Consider the following 15,973-nt stretch of genomic DNA (forward strand, 5'->3'; position numbering starts at 1 on the left):
GCACTGGGCTGCAAGTCTTACCCAGCTGAATGTGCTGCCAGCTCCACTGGGTCGCTGTTATGGACCCTTGGTATGGGCTTGAGTCCTCAACAATGTGTCTGAGTGAGGTCAGGCCCTTTGTTTGCTGCTTAAAATTGCTTTTCAGGAGACCACAAACTGCTTTGTGGTTTTGGGAATCTGAGTTCAGCTCTCACTGTGTGGAAGGGCATGGGAAGGTTGTGGTTTTCCTATCTCTTAGTGGTGTCATGTCACCATTATTAGGGCAAGCTTGTGCTAGGAAGGAGATAAGAATTAATCTGAAAAAAACCTGTTTGCAGAGTAGACTTCCCCGAAGTGCACTGTTGCAGATGAATCCATAAAGCTTTGTAATTGGTAAATAAAAGTTTTCTAGTTTCAAAGGAGTAGTGAACATGATGATGGGTGAATCACACCAAGTGGCCCTTTCCTGACCAGCAACAGACACTTAAATACACATAAGGATGTATTTGCTGGAGCAGGAAAATTGTTTTTACCATATCTCATAAGCAACTACCCCTCATGGGTTCTTTAGATGCAGTGTCTAATCAGACAAAACTCAGTGAAGCTACAAAGCACTGGCTTGTAAAGACAAGAAAGCTGAGCCCTGATTTAACCCCATTCTAGCAAATTTGCAGTTACTTTGCTATTTTAACTAAAAAGTTTGTTTAATCACAGAACTCCATATCATTCAGCATTCCTCAAGATGTTATGTCCTAGTTTGGAGAGTTACTCAACCTTTCTTTTAATGCAAAAATACATTTGGCAGTTTAAAATACATCCTAATTGTGCAGCCATGCTCTTTAATTTTCTGGTTTAGTTTTTGAGCTGACCTCTCTCAGTGAAATGAGTTGTTCTCAGAGCACCAGAACTGGCAAAACCTGCCACCTTCCTGTCTCATGGTTGGCTGTAAACTTGGAATTAATTACTTTCCAGAGATCTGTGCTGTCTCCTGCTCCCTCTTGGCATTTCTCTGATATTGAATAATACACAAGCCATGGTGCAGGGTGTGCTTTCCTTCCATCACAACCCCCAGAGGCATGTTCTATCTTAATGGTTCTTTATGTTCACAAAACTTGCAGAAGTCTGTTTATTAGTTCTGTGTGGTCAATCAGTTCAATCAAGAGTTACTGAATGAGTGAGAGATAAGAAAGAAAAGGTGCTTTGATTAGGAAACAAGGCTATAGAGTATTGCCATTTAACTCTGGATCTGTGTTATTTATGTGTATTAAATGCTGCTCAAAATCTGCATTGTCAAAGATCCCTGTACTGCTAATGTCATAGAAATATCTGTTACACTGGGCTGTCTATGACCACTGTTATGTTTGTTAATGGGAGCAAAAGCAGAAAGTAATTAGCCAACTACATTTTATAATTAGGAAAGGAAATATTCCACGTGACTCAGCATATTGAAAAATAGGGAACTTTTTTCCTCAGATATTCCTCTGGGTGAATTTCTTTTAATAATGGAACAGGAACATCAGTGAAAGATTTAGTGGGAATTGCAGCAAAAAGACCAAAGTGGAGGAAACAAGGATAATGCTTTTTATCTTCATGGAGAAAATTTGAAAATGCACACAGGAATAGCTCTTTTAATAGAGGGAAGCTGTGTCACTTACTGTCTTCAGTTGTGTTGTGTTCTTTCCAAGGCACAGAGAATCTGTACAAGTTTGCATAATCTTCTTGGCTTCAGTTGCAAACCCATCTATTTTTCTGTGAGTCAGCACCTTGCCAATTCATAAGCTGCAGCTGAGAATTGCATAAATGCAGGATTTCCCTCAATGCCAGCATTTTAGTGAGCAGTCTAGTTAGTCCAGATGGAAACAATGGGAAACAGAAGCAGAGAGAGGTCTTGCAGACACATAAAAACTCCTCTCCCTTTGTTATTTCCTCTCATAATGCACCAAAATAAAAGGACATTCCATAGTATTTTGGATTTGAGTATTGTGGACCTTAGGGACACCAAAGCACTGGCTTCTTTCTGTCTGTTTGCTGGTTTGAGGAATAGGTGGATAAAGATTAAACCAGGTTTTTCATTAAAAAATTAGAGCAAAGACACACAAAAACCCTAAGTCCTGCTTCTTGGGATTGCTCCTTTCTTTGATGTAGTTTTCATTTGCTCTGAGACACAAAGAGAAATGTCAGGGAAGAGTCCATGTGGTCTGTCACAGCCAGAGCTCATGGCAAACAGTGTTTCCTTGGCTAAAACCTGCAAAGTGTCACACCTAGTGACAGCTGGCTGTGACACTGAGGAAAATGATGCAGGTCTGGTGTTTCTACAGTTCATTTTGTGATTCTAAAGCTCTGGTAAGTTGTTTTAACTTGAGATGCATTGGTATTGATATTAACATGAAGATCTCTGTGAGTTTCCAGTTTAAAAATAGAGCATTTCTTTGCAGGCCCAACTGATAGCTTATTATGTTTTTCTTGACAAGAATATTAGTTGAAGAAATCACCTGGGAAAATCCTGCAGAATCTTTTCTGGATTATGTTTTATGTGCAGCCAGCAAGGATGAGCCTGCCAGATTTCTTTCTATTTAATCTGAACTGCTGTACTACTTCCTTATTTCTTATTGTACACATGTAGACTGTGAAATAGGATAAAAGGGTGATGTAATTTCTGCAGACCATCCAGAAAAAAAAAAAAATCTGGAACATGAATTAGGTGAGAAAATAGGAAGGGAAACAAGAAGATAGAATTGCACATGGGGGCTGAAGGCCAGTGGGGATGGTGCAGAGAACATGAAGGGGAATGTTTTAAATTCTATGTTCTAAAAAAATGTTCTAAAGGAGAATGAATCCTCCCCTCTAAAGGCTACTGTGTTGTTATGCTTTGTCCTGCTCCTGCAACCTCCACATGACTGTGCAGCCACAGGGGAAGGTGGTTGGCAAACTCTAGGTATCAGGAATTCTTTGTCAACTTTATCTGAGTTTAAAGTATGCAAGAACTTTTTCTGTAAAAATCCTTTCAGTGGTTTTTGCCACACTGGCAGAACCTGGGTAAAATCTCTCTATGCTACGACTTCATTATCAGTTCTCTTAATGAGGAAATGACAACACTTCAAAAAACAAAAATGCAAACCCGCCATTTTTTTTGCTGCTTGTCAGCAGGTAGCAAACATGTAGCACATGTGTGTGATTTTATTACATTCAGATGCTGCTATATCTGAGTGCAAGGCATTTCCAGGAAATTAACAACTGCTGAGAAGGAATGTGGGTATGAGAGACAGCTCAGTGACCCATGGGAGGTGCTCAGTACTGAGACTTGCTGTCATAAACCGGAATGAAACACACACAAGCTTATGTGTCTGTGTGCAGGAGATACAGACATTATTGCCATTTTGAGCTATAAAGTTATTGACTCCTCCCTCTGTGAATGTGCAGGAACACTACAGCTGGCAAAAGGACTGATAGGAGAGGAAGGGTTTGCTCTAGATCCATTAGACTTGTGAATTGCAAGCGATTAACAGTTGGAATTTAATTAAAGAAAAATTACTAAATCCGAGTTTAAATTGAGTGCAGATTTTGTAGGGATTTGTGCCATTTCAGCAAAGTTGTTTTAAGGATCATTTTACCAAACCACCCAGGTGCATGCAGAGCTTTGGCCATGCACACATATGGAGAACATACAACTAAGGGCTGCCTGTTTGACTAAGCCTTAGTCAAACAAACAGTTCCATTAGAGCAAAGTCTCAGCCTTGCAGAATTGAGCTTTAATAGCCATTGCACAATGGAAAGTGCTCTCTTGTGTCAGAGCTGCTGGGTCTTTAGCTGCTGTGATGTTTGGTATGTAGGTTGAAAAATCAATCAGCTGCCCACAGTGAGCAGTGCAATATTTCAGTTTCTAAAGAAAGCTGGTGTTCAGAGGTGCTGAGCAGTTCTTTTTGATCTGAGTAGGACACCTGCTTACTGTATTAAAGGTCTGAGATGGCAGAAATCCCTTATCAAACTACTTTAAACCCAGAAAATCCTAAAATCTCATTTCCCAGTTCCTCTTTTGCCCGTGTCTGCTTTGCCTGTGAATCAATAATGAAGACATTGCTCTCTAATATCAGGGGTGTCACTTATCAGTACAGATATATTTCTCAGACAACATGGGGATTTAGTTTTGATTCTGTTTTATTTTTATGCTTGAGCATTTACAAGAACACAACAGCACACATAAAAAAAAAAGGCTTTTTACTCACTCCTATTGGTTAAATTTGCCAGGCACTAAGTCGAGTAGGAACTTGTTAGCTTTCATTATAGCACTTGGAAAAAATGTCATAATCCACTAAGTAGAGCATAACCTCCTCTCCAGCACCAGCACAACTTGAGCTTGATTCTCCTCTTAGGAATGTGTCCTCATCTTGCTTACCTTCACACTGCAGATTGCTTTTATTGGGGATGAAAAGATGAAAAGAACCAAGCTGAGTGACAGACATTGAGATGAGTGTACAGGTAGTAAAGCTGTTCTACTGAGCAATGTTAATCACTAAGGCATAATTATAAATTTAGTGTGTGATGTACATTGCTCTACCCCAGGAAGTACAAGTAGCATCTAAGGCAAGGAAATGGTCCTGGCTTTGTTCAAGGTAAATGGAATAAATAACAGTATTTCCAATTCAAGCAGTTGATGAGTTATTCCAAGTCACAATAGAGGTGAACTGTCTTACACTTAGAGCATATTAGAGAAGTCATTCATACCAGCCAGTTCTCTTCCCTCAGTAGCAAAGTTTTTAAAATTTTCTTAGTTGTTTCCCACAGCCCTGCTTGCAAAGGTACAAAAGAAATACCTACTTTAATTTTTGCAAATATCCTATTGTGGTATAAATATGTGCCATTGTCATTAATTTGATTTATCCTGTATGGAAAGGAAATAAAGTAAAATCCCTTTTTACTGGTTTGTGTAGCGTATAGTAACTAGACATCTTTAGAGGGGTTCTTTTGAAATATATCTGAGTTTGGGAAGAAAAATACAAAGCAAAGGAATGGAGTTTGTAGTATGCATGGACTCACTCCCACAAGAATATGCAAGCTCAGTGCCAAATGCCTCCACCCAAATACCTGAGCCGTTGCTAATGTGATAAGAGTCCTTTTCCTGTTTTTTACTAGCCTGTGCTGTTTCTCAAGCTATCTGTGCTATGTTCCCGTGAAGAGCAATTTCAGGGGCACAGAACATGTCTGCAAAGCAAAATGAAGGTGCATTTGCAGGATGGGTGGGTGAAAGCACAGGAGCATGGATGGTCAGAGCAGGAAATGTGTGGAAAATGGGCTGGCAACCCTCCTGCACCTACAGCTGGGTGAGTATTTGGCATAAAGTGCAGTTTGTTTGTGGCAGTAGATATCAGTAAAAGTACATGCTGGGGTAATCTAAGCATGATAAACTGCTGATCTCACTGCCTGAGGAGCCACTGCTTGTAATCCTACTCCTTCTCCTGGTCCAGATATCTTACATCCTTAAAGATTTGTTCCTGACTAGTGTTTCTCAGCAAGACCCAAACCAACCCAAAGAAGATTTTAATCCTAAACTCGAGCTGTGAGTCTGCCTTTATTTCTGTGCCTTTGGGGGATTGTGCCTGGATTTATGGCTGGGTCTGACTGTTTTAGCACAGAATGTTATAGGTGCACATTGGTAGGGCAGCTCTGTTATTGCATGCACTGAGATCATGCAGCTCTTACTTGATAAATAATAATACTCTAAGAACCATTAGACTGGCCAAGACCAAACAAAAAAGTGTATGTGAGTGAGGAGACTGTAATAACTGGATTCAGTTGTGGCAACCAGGGGAGCTCCCATAGTGGAGCCACTCCTTTTGCTAGCAACTGATTAAATGGGTGAGGGATTTTACTGCCATCTACTGTACAAATGCTCCAAAAATTCTGTCTCTTGGTTCTCAATTAAGTGAAATTGCTTCTGGAAAGAGAGAGAAAGCAGAGCTTGATTTCTCTCTACATCTAATATTTATCTTTATTTATCTTCTTTTCTAATTCAGAAAGAATTCGGGCCTTTTATTTCCTTCCTGTGCTGAGAGCAGAAACATCAGGTTTGATCAAGGTAATTGTTATCCCTTCACTCTTTGCATTTTCCATCATCATAAATCTTCCAGATAATATTTTAATTGCTCTTTTCCTATTTTTCTTCGTTTTTTTTTTTTTTTCTAGTACAAATATAAATTACAGTTCTTTTTGACAGCTATTGCTCATCTGTTAATTACATTCAACACATTTAAATCCAGAAATCTTTACTTAAGTTAGTCTTTAATTATTGGGATCCAGTTGGAGCAATGGGAATCCATTGGATTAATGGACTATTGCATTGTTTCGCAATAAATCCAAAAAAGAAAATGAAGGAGCTTCCTTACACCACTACTTTCTTCATTTTTAAAAACCCTTTCCTCCACATTTTCCCTACAAGCTTCAATCTGGGTCTGTGGCAGTTACAAATGATATTTAATAATATGAAAGAGCAGAGATTTCATGATTTCATGTCTTTATCAGGGGAATACTAATACTAATCACTTGCTTTCTATCTTTCAAACCTTACCTGTTGTTTGTTAAAAACATTACCCATTTTTTCAATGGAAGGGTTCCATTTAGGGGCACGTCACTGAAGAGTTTGTCAGTGAACTAGAAAAGCAAATGAGATCATCATAGCAAACAATAATGTGATCAAAGTCCAGACCTACAAGCAGGAACAACCATAACAACATCTGTTAAACTAAATCTGTTACAATTGCTAAGACATCCGAATTCACAAAAGCTTTTGCAGAAATGGAGGAGGACTGACGGAACTGAAGTTGTTTTCAAAATTCCCGATTTTTTTTTATTTTTATTTTTTTATGCCACGGGAGTTATGTTCTAGGAAATGTTGATGAAGTCACTGAGTGACATTGGAATGGGCTGACAAGGAAGGTGGAGGGTCAGTGGAGATGTCCAAGGAAAAACTGGATTTGGTATTATTGATAAGGCTTGAGAGGAATGTCACATTTGTCTTTACAAACCAGCTGGTAGATAAGGCTGGAACTGAGAGATAAAAGAAACAATGGGATGGATTCCACTGATTGAGGAATGGAGAAAGATATCTGCCTTTACAAACAAACTGGAGATAGCTGCTAAATGAAATTGGATATTGGAAGATGAAAGAAGCAAAGGGGAGAAACTATGAATTGTATAAGAATTAAGAATTAAAAGAAAGGGTTATATATTAGAGGGGAATCTCAGGTATCAGGTGTTTGGGAAGTCTATGCCTCTCAAGTACCTCAGCCAGTGGGGAAAGAGAGAAGGAAAAGCGGCCGGGAAATCGGGATAAAAGGAGGCTGCGTCCTCCGAAAATTTGAGAGACCCCAGGGCAATGCTCCATGGCCTCTCCCTCTATTCGAATAAAGCAAAAGAACTCCTCTGTCTCATTTTTGGACATAAACCCCTGGCGTGAGGCGGCACAGCTCCCCTGCCCGGCCCGGCCGTGAGGCGCGGCGCTCGATGCGCTCGGGGCTCGGCCGTGAGGCGGTGCCTGTGACCCCGCGCTGCCATGGCCGCCCCGGCCGTGTGGGGCCTGGCGCGGGCCGTGCGGCGGGCGGCGGCTCCGGGGCGGCTCTGCGGGACCCGCAGAGCGGGCGGCGGGGCCGGGCCGCGGCGCTGGGGCTGGGGGCTGGCGCTGGGGCTGGCGCTGGGCGTTCGAGCGGAGCCGGAGGGAGGCGAGGCTGAGAGCGGGCGGGAGGAGAAGCCGCCGCCGCCGCCGCCGCCGCGGGGCTTCGGTGCGGCCGTGGAGAGGAGCAGGGACCTGGTGCGGAGGATCAAGGTGCTGGAGGCTGTGGGTGCTGGGTACAGGGGGCTGTTGAAGCGTACGGGGTGTCTGAGAACAAGGAGGGCGCCTTAAAGGCTGTACGAAGGTGTGGCAAGAGCCACGGGAGGAGCAGCCGAGGGCGCTTTGTTCAGCCTGGAGCAGAGACCTCACTGCGAGCTGCGGCTTTCTCATGAGGGGATGTGGAGGGACAGGCGCTGATCTCTGCGGTCTGTGACTGGGGAATACCAGGAAATTAAACCAGGAGAAGTTTAGGTGGATATTAGGACAAGTTTTTTACTTAGAGCGTGGTCAGGCACTGAGCAGGTCGCGGCTCGCAGAGCTCGGAGCGCTCCCAGGCACAGGTGGGATTCTTGGAGTTCTGGGCAGGGCCAGGAGGTGGCCTCTAGGATCCCTTCCAACTCAGGATATTCTGTGATTCTGTTCAAAAAGTTACTTCGAAAACCCATCTGAAGCTTCTTTGCAGTCTTGCCTGCCAGTGGGTGATGCAGCTTGCCAGTTGCATATTAACTCTGTCGTGTTTTGGTTTTTTTGCTTAATTTAATTGAATTATTAAAGCAAAAAATATTATCTTGTTAGCTATGTTTTTCCCAATATCTGAGTTAAAGTGTCAGCTTTGCAAAAGCAGTTTGTACCAGTCCACCCCAACTGGTACATAACAAAATGCCAACTATAATTTGATAACAATGCACAGGTTTATTTGTAGGGTTTTTATAGCTTTTTCAGTTCAAGGGTTTGGGAGGATATATTTTTTAACTGTAAAGATCCTTCTAAATTTCTTGTCTGTTTTTGTTTTTTTTTTTTTTCAGGATGAAGCAGGAATCCCAGGTATAATAGTTGGAGTTTCTGTAGATGGAAAGGAAGTCTGGTCAGAAGGTTAGTATGTGAGAGCAATATTTATGCATACTGTCAAGAACTGATGAACATTTTAAAAACTATCAATTCAGACCAGCTAATCAAACTGGGATTTCATCTACTTGATGTCCCATCTCCAGACAATGGCCAGAAATGGGTGCTTAGGGAGTATCAAATGACACCTTCCTTGGTAAAATTCCATCAGTTCCAGGAATTAATAATTTGTTAACTTCCTGAATATGCTAGTATATCTCAAAAGTTAGATTGGAGAACCTTTCTTCCATTAATTTTTCAGATTACCCTTTGAATGTACTCTGGGCAATTACAGCTCACATTTGGTGACCTGGCTCTTGTTTATGGGCAAAGTAGGAACAGGTGTAAGTTGCATTCTGTGACCACAGTAATAAATCTGTTTTCTTGCTTGATGGGAATGGTGTGAGGTTTGGAAGGTGTTTTCACTGGGTGGAGCAGTGCATTGACAAGCACCAGTTTTATTGCATCTGTTTTATTTCTTGTACTTTGTCAAGATTTGGGGTTTTTCCCTGAGCTGTTCATTGTTAGGCTACAGCTGTATATTGACAGAGGTGCGTTGCTTGCAGGCCTTTCTTGTACTGAAAATTGCAAATATGTTATTGCTGCATTGCTGCAACATCACTTGCACTTCCTTCAAACTTTGCTCAAACTGAAGACTGGCTTGGCAACTTGATAATATTATTTCCAGTTCTTGCTACCAGACTTGTGGGTTGGTTACATAGGAAAACACTGTTACAGAGCCTGTTAAGCTGTATTTTAATTGAAGTCATGCTGAGTGATGTAGAAACATAGTAACACCTCGGTTTTTGTGAAACCATACAGTTTAGGTAATTGGGATGGATTTGTGAGTGGTTTCCTCTCTCAGTTTTTGTAATGATAAAATAAAACCCTCTACTGCTTCAGCCATTAATTCAGAGCAATAATATGAGTGTTTATGACAGTTATTTTATGGTCTAGATTTTGGTCTGTGTGGGTTTTCTGCACTGAATATCTGACCTCAGGTGTGTAAATTTTGGCTTAATCTTTGATCTCATTTACCATTATGTTTGTTGTAGTCTTAATCCCCAACTTGAGATGCTGTTGCCTGATCCAAATGCTTAACTGCAGCAATATGTGATTAAATGAATTGAAGCAGGGAGCTGGGATCGTCCGATACTTCATATCCCAGTTTAGCTGGAGGAAAAACACTTTAAAGAGCCAGCAAATCTAACTCATTGCTTATAATGAATTCAGCATATCTCTGTGCTTAGCAGGGTGGTTTAATTTTCTGGCAGGTTTGGGCTATGCTGACGTGGAGAACCGTGTGCTGTGCAAGCCAGAGACCATCATGCGCATCGCCAGCATCAGCAAGTGCCTTACAATGATGGCTGTGGCTAAACTGTGGGAAGAGGGGAAGCTGGATTTGGATGCTCCAGTGCAGAAATACGTCCCTGAATTTCCAGAAAAGGTCTATGAGGGTGAAAAGGTATGTCATTGTTTATTAGTAGGAGTTTTTTTAAATTTTTGTTCCTGTTGCTACATAGATATCTGTGTATAGGTGCTTGATTTGGGCCTATTCCTACAAAACACTCCAAGTAATTTAGACAAGTACTGATGTTTCCTCCTAAAAAAAGTGTGTTTGGATCTTTAATTTATATCAGATGTGTAATGTCCTCATACAGATTTTTTTCTGTTAATACTGTGTTTAATATGTGATATTTAAAAAGTCTTGCACCTTTGCCTTTTCTTTGTCATGGTGAATTTTACTTTTTTACTGATTTACTATTGGTCTTTTATTGAAGAGAGCTCACATTATCCTCTCTACCTAGGTCACTATTACCACAAGACTGTTAGTTTCACACTTGAGTGGGATTCGTCACTATGAAAAAGATATCACCAAAGTAAAAGAAGAAAAGGAAAAGGCAAACAGAGCACTTAAGCTAACAAAATCCCATCAGGATAAAGAACAAAAAGAAGGTAAAGGGATTGAAAAAACTGATTGTGTCAAACAGAAGAAAGAACATGATAGTGAGACAAAAAGCCGAAATTCAAAGCCTGGCAGGAACGACAAGGAGTTTGAACAGGAAGAGTATTATTTGAAGGAAAAATTTGAAAGTGTGATTGAATCACTGAAGATATTTAAAAATGATCCTTTGTTCTTTAAACCAGGTGAGTTTTTATTAATGTAGACCAAAATTATGCTCTTTTGGTGAGAGTTTTGTTTCAAATAGTTGTCCATGTAATGACGATAGTAGAGTCCAGTTAAAAGTGTTTGTGTAGAAGTTTTGGCTTGTTCTGCTTCCCTCCCTTTTTTTTTTTCTTCATGTGCCCCATTAAAAGCTCAACAGGGGAATAATTGGTCTGTTCTGCACAAACTATCTGGTCATGTAATATTTATGTATAAGTATTTTCTCCCAGGAGCAGTAAGTAATTCAGTAAATGCTCTGAAACATACCAGTTAGTGGATTTATAAATGCTAAAGCAGGATATAATTCTGGTAACAAATTTGTATCTACAAAGTATTTTGTAGGCAGATACCAACTTGCTGTAGTCATGTTCTGGGCCTTCTAGATATGAATTAAGCAGTAATTTTATGACTTGTGTCAGCTTTCCAAATCCAGACATCCTTGTTAGACCTGATGTGGTAAATCTTGTGGAAAATTTCAGCTCTGACATCTTGGCATGAAATGTGACTGTGCACAGAGATCCCTGGAAGATTTTCATGCTGTTCTCATAGCAGGATCTGGATCCAGTACAGAATTTCATAGGCTTAGGATAAACAATGGTTGATTATTAATTGCTATGTATAGTTTTTATTTGCATATATGATTCCATTTAAGCATCATGCAATTAATGTGGGATTTTTTCCCTTTCTCACTGTGTTTCTTCAAGGTAGTCAGTTCTTGTACTCAACATATGGCTTTACTCTCTTAAGTGCTGTTGTGGAGAGAGCTTCAGGACAAAAATTTACAGATTATATGCTGAAAATGTTTCGTGATTTGGATATGCTCTCAACTGTCCTAGATGACAATGAAGCAATGATATATAACAGAGCAAGGTAAACAGGGGTGGAACTCTCTAATTTTTCCACAACAAATGTTGTCCTTTTTATTTTAATTAAGGCAGCTGAATTAAGAATATGTGATTTTTTCTTTTCCCAGACATTTGAATGAAGTGGTTGATGTTACCTCAACATTGTTCATGTAGCTGGTTCCAATGCCATGGTAGAAGGTTCTGTAATCAGCATGCTAAACTACAGAATAGGAAATGAGTATTTATTGTTCTAAGTGTGAAAATGGGAAGTGAGGGGAGTAAGAGGAGTGACTTCAAAGTTTAGATTTACTTTGGGTACAAGTAAGCACATAAATGCAAATAAAATAAGGAGTTAACTAGGAGATTATGTTGGAATATATAGTTATATTATTTTGCTTAATATTCTAGCATTTAAAGGGTTCCATGGAATTGCAATAGTCTCACAGTAACATAAGGTTTTCATAAATCAAATTTCAGTATGAATCTTGACCAGAATTAAAATTCTATTTAACTCAACCATTTTTTTTTTTAAATTAATTTAACATAGGAAAAAACCAAAAAAACACCCCACACTCCTACAAAAACAAAAGGCACCCACAAAACAGCAAGCTGAGAGAAATTTATGTAACTGGATAATCCATTCTGATATAGTGGATAGGGCTAGGGTTTCTTTTCTTATTTTATTGATTTTCCTGTCTGGGCTCAGAAATTGATTCTTGACTCCCCTGTTAAATTTTGGTGTGGGATAAGAATTCTCTTGAATGACAAAGCAGGTTGTAGTAACAGTCTCATGAAAATGAGACTCAGATTTTTAAAAAGTTTGGCTTCTAAAATGCTCTCAAAGAACAATGAGCATGTTGAAGCTGAGGTTTCTACTAAGGACAAGTGTGCTGGTGTTTGGTTTGCTTGCAAAGGTTCAGAGGCTTTCTGCCTATAGCTGATCTGGATAATAGTGATGTTCTCATAAATTATCAATCTTGTAGTCAAGGTTTATCCTCTTATAAACTGAAATATAGGAGGGAGCAAAGAATTGGGACAGATGCTGTTCTGGGAGTCTTTTTATAGGTACTTACTGTTATGCAAAACTGAGATGGTGATGCCTCAAAATAGAATGTATTATGCTTTGAGGTTTGTTTAATGGTTTGGTTATACTAGATTTATCTCATAGGAAAATGCTAAAAAATCTATGTACTTGATCTTTTACAGGTTTAAGTCAATGTATTTGTAACAGGGTGTTTTTGTGATCAAAAAACTCATTATGGGGACAGCAAGATCCTAAATCACTGTCAGAGTAAATGTGTTATTCATCATTCTTCCTTTGTTTTGACCTCTGACTTTCAGAGTTTTAAGTTACTCTGTGTGATCTAGGTAGGGCTTCTCCTTTTCAAAGCTCTCCAAGTGGTACATGGACCTTATTTGATATAAAGAACATAGGTTGAAATTCTTTGGGCTATATATTTATTTAATAAGTCATTTTCATATGTTGTATGGAATTAATCAAGTCATGACTGGACTGTTCCTTTCAAAAGCATAGTTTGTTCTGCACTTCTGTTGTATTGTTCCTGGTTGGCAGTTTCTAATTTGTTTTATGCAAGACTTTAATGCTCCTTGTTTTGTTGTAGAATATGGCAACCATAATGGGGGGAAATCAGCCATAAATGGAAACTACTGTCTGAGAGCAGTCACCTAAGCATCAGTTGTAGAATTCCTTGTTCTTTAAAACACTTCATATCTAGTACAGGGATTTAAGAAAAAAAATCTGTGTTGGCTGATCTATTTATTTCTGTTATTTGTATATTGTATTAATTCTTAGTATATCCTAAGATTAGGCAGAAGGATTAATACATTTATTGAAGTTAAGCTTCTATGCTAAGAAGTCACCTTAATTTTTGTTTTTCTGTTTGAATTACTTGTTCATTTTTCTGCAATAAATGTATTTCAAAAAAAGTATTTGTTTGTGAGAACAAGCTAATACATGCTCAGTTTGCTCTTTATGGTAGGGTAACTTAAAATCATTGTGCATGGTATATGAGAATAACAAGTTGAATTTTCTTGAATTTCAGATGTTACATTTACAACAAAAAGGGACGGCTGGTAAATGCACCGTATGTGGACAACTCCTACAAGTGGGCTGGCGGTGGCTTTCTGTCATCAGTAGGTGACCTCCTAAAATTTGGAAATGCCTTGTTGTACAGTTATCAAGCTGGACATTTTAAAAACAGGAATGCCAAACTTCTTCCAGGATACCTCAAGGCAGACACAGTTGCAATGATGTGGACTCCAGTGCCAAGAACAGAAGTGTCGTGGGACAGGGACGGTAAATACGCCATGGCTTGGGCTGTGGTGGAGAAAAAGCAGCAGTATGGCTGCTGCAGGCAGCAGAGGCACTATGCATCCCACACTGGGGGTGCTGTGGGGGCCAGCAGTGTGCTCCTCATCCTGCCTGAGGAGCTGGACCCTGGAGCTCTGGCTGCTTGGCCAGTGGCACCCCCCAGGGGAGTGATTGTCACTATTGTGTGTAACATGCAATCGGTTGCGCTCAACAGCACTGCCTTAAAGATTGCAAGGGAGTTCGAGAAAGAAAAACGGGCACAGTGCTGAAGAGCTGGGTGTGAGTGAACTCACTGCACTGGAAACCAGGGAGGAGGGTGGAATTGGACTGGGAGTTCACTGGGAAGAAAAAGCATCAAGTATTCACTTGATTAATGTCTGCTACTGGTGCTAAACTTACATCTTAACTGGAATTCATCTCTCAGGGAAGTTCCTAACTTACAGAAAATGAGAATGTAACAGTCAGTGGTGACTTTCTGTGGTACCTGTGTTAACTATCATCATATTAGCAGGCTATTTTTACCAGCTAGTAAAACACTTGACCAAGATAAAAAAATAGCTTTTTTTTTTCTTTTTTTTCACTAAGAAGTGCAAATTATGTACCTTGAATGTTAAATTTTTGATAAATTTCACATCTTGATTTGTGCACACAAATATGTTGTTACTCTTATAGTTGCAGTCTGCCAAAACTATTCAGCATTACTTTCTAAAGAAAAATTGTGTCACCATTGCTTTTTGTTTTCACATACCCCTTTCCTTATTTGCTTAAAAAAACAACAAAATTCAAACCTTGAACCTGCTTCCAGAATGCAAATTTATCCTAGAAGCAAGCTTTTATCAGAGCTGTGGATTAAGAACTAGAAAAGAATGAATCTAGAGCAATGTAAGTAAAAATCTTTTTGTAATTTAGATGTTCTCTCATGCATTTTTTTTTGGACACAGAGAATGCATGAAATTAGTTTACTGTGCAATAATGGAATTATTTTAGAGTCAAATCCACCCAAATCCCACAGTGTGTCCCATTGTCCCATGCTAACTAGGTAGCCAGAAATGGCACTGTATTCTGCAGAATATTCCCTTGGAAACAGGAATTAGGAACTCAGCTCAATACAACTTAAAGCCCATTCTTGAAGCCAGTTTGCATACTTGAGAGAAAAGTTTCACTTGCTGCCTGTTGTGTGTGGATTTAGACAAAGACTGAGAAGGCACAAGGTGTTGGTTTACTGTTATGCTAAACAAATGTAAATATCTGAAGTATGCATGAAAATGAAAAAGGGTAAAAACTAAGGCATTGCTAATATCATGATATTAATGACAGTCTCACTCCCCACATTAAATATGTTTCACTGATAATTTTAACTTGCACACCATGTTCTTTGTACTTGATCTCCTGCAACTTAAGGCTTTTGAAAAGCCTCTGATGTTACATGTGCAGTACTGGAGATGCTCTGATGTCTACATTTCATCTTCTAGTACCTGGAACAAAATCAGTCCCTGACAGTCTCTGCTTAGGTATGAAATTAATCATGAGTTCTTATCATTTAGGGCAGAGAAGGCAGACATATGAGAGACTAGGACAGTCTGGCCTTAGCACATGTATTCAGGTCACAATTAATATTGCTACTTTGATCTTTGTTCTAAAACCAGTCATTTGATGGGCTGGCATGGATGTGGCAAACTGGTCAATTAAGAGCAGCTGGCATAGACCCCTTTGGCACTGACATTTTCTACTTGTCTTAAAAAGCACATATATTCCATTAGTACACCTGTTTCTGGATCAATCACCTCCTCATACATCTGGTAATTACATGTTTGCTGTTTGAAATAACAGAAATAAAACTTACCTTGCAAACGCAACAAATTGTGGTATCAAGTTTTTGGTTTATTTTATTGACTAGACATGCATGACTTTTCAAAGTCATAGAAAGAATACTATGATTAATT

General features: G+C 39.5%; 1 protein-coding gene across 2 annotated transcripts; it reads left to right on the forward strand.

Annotated features, from left to right (window-relative positions):
* Window positions 1–4,894: 4,894 nt before the first annotated feature.
* LACTB (lactamase beta) lies at window positions 4,895–15,726 on the forward strand. 2 transcript variants are annotated; one of them, XM_079317905.1, is made up of 7 exons: window positions 4,895–5,297; window positions 5,991–6,052; window positions 8,608–8,674; window positions 9,961–10,151; window positions 10,495–10,834; window positions 11,558–11,723; window positions 13,762–15,726. In XM_079317905.1, exons 1-7 carry the CDS (start codon window positions 5,234–5,236, stop codon window positions 14,297–14,299), a joined length of 1,428 nt encoding a protein of 475 aa, XP_079174031.1. In that variant the 5' UTR covers window positions 4,895–5,233; the 3' UTR covers window positions 14,300–15,726. The 2 variants fall into 2 exon arrangements, with proteins under 2 accessions (XP_079174031.1, XP_079174030.1); XM_079317904.1 differs by lacking the exons at window positions 4,895–5,297; window positions 5,991–6,052 and adding an exon at window positions 7,461–7,795.
* Window positions 15,727–15,973: the final 247 nt, after the last annotated feature.

Source organism: Erithacus rubecula, assembly GCF_903797595.1.
Source record: "Erithacus rubecula genome assembly, chromosome: 14".
NCBI lineage: Eukaryota > Metazoa > Chordata > Aves > Passeriformes > Muscicapidae > Erithacus > Erithacus rubecula.

Bases quoted from the DNA above. Each gene is read 5' to 3' on its own strand.
- LACTB (XM_079317904.1), top strand. From the start codon at position 7,526: ATGGCCGCCCCGGCCGTGTGGGGCCTGGCGCGGGCCGTGCGGCGGGCG. The intron at 7,796-8,607 runs GTGCTGGAGGCT...TTTTTTTTTCAG, and splicing joins ACCTGGTGCGGAGGATCAAG to GATGAAGCAGGAATCCCAGG. The intron at 8,675-9,960 runs GTTAGTATGTGA...ATTTTCTGGCAG, and splicing joins AAAGGAAGTCTGGTCAGAAG to GTTTGGGCTATGCTGACGTG.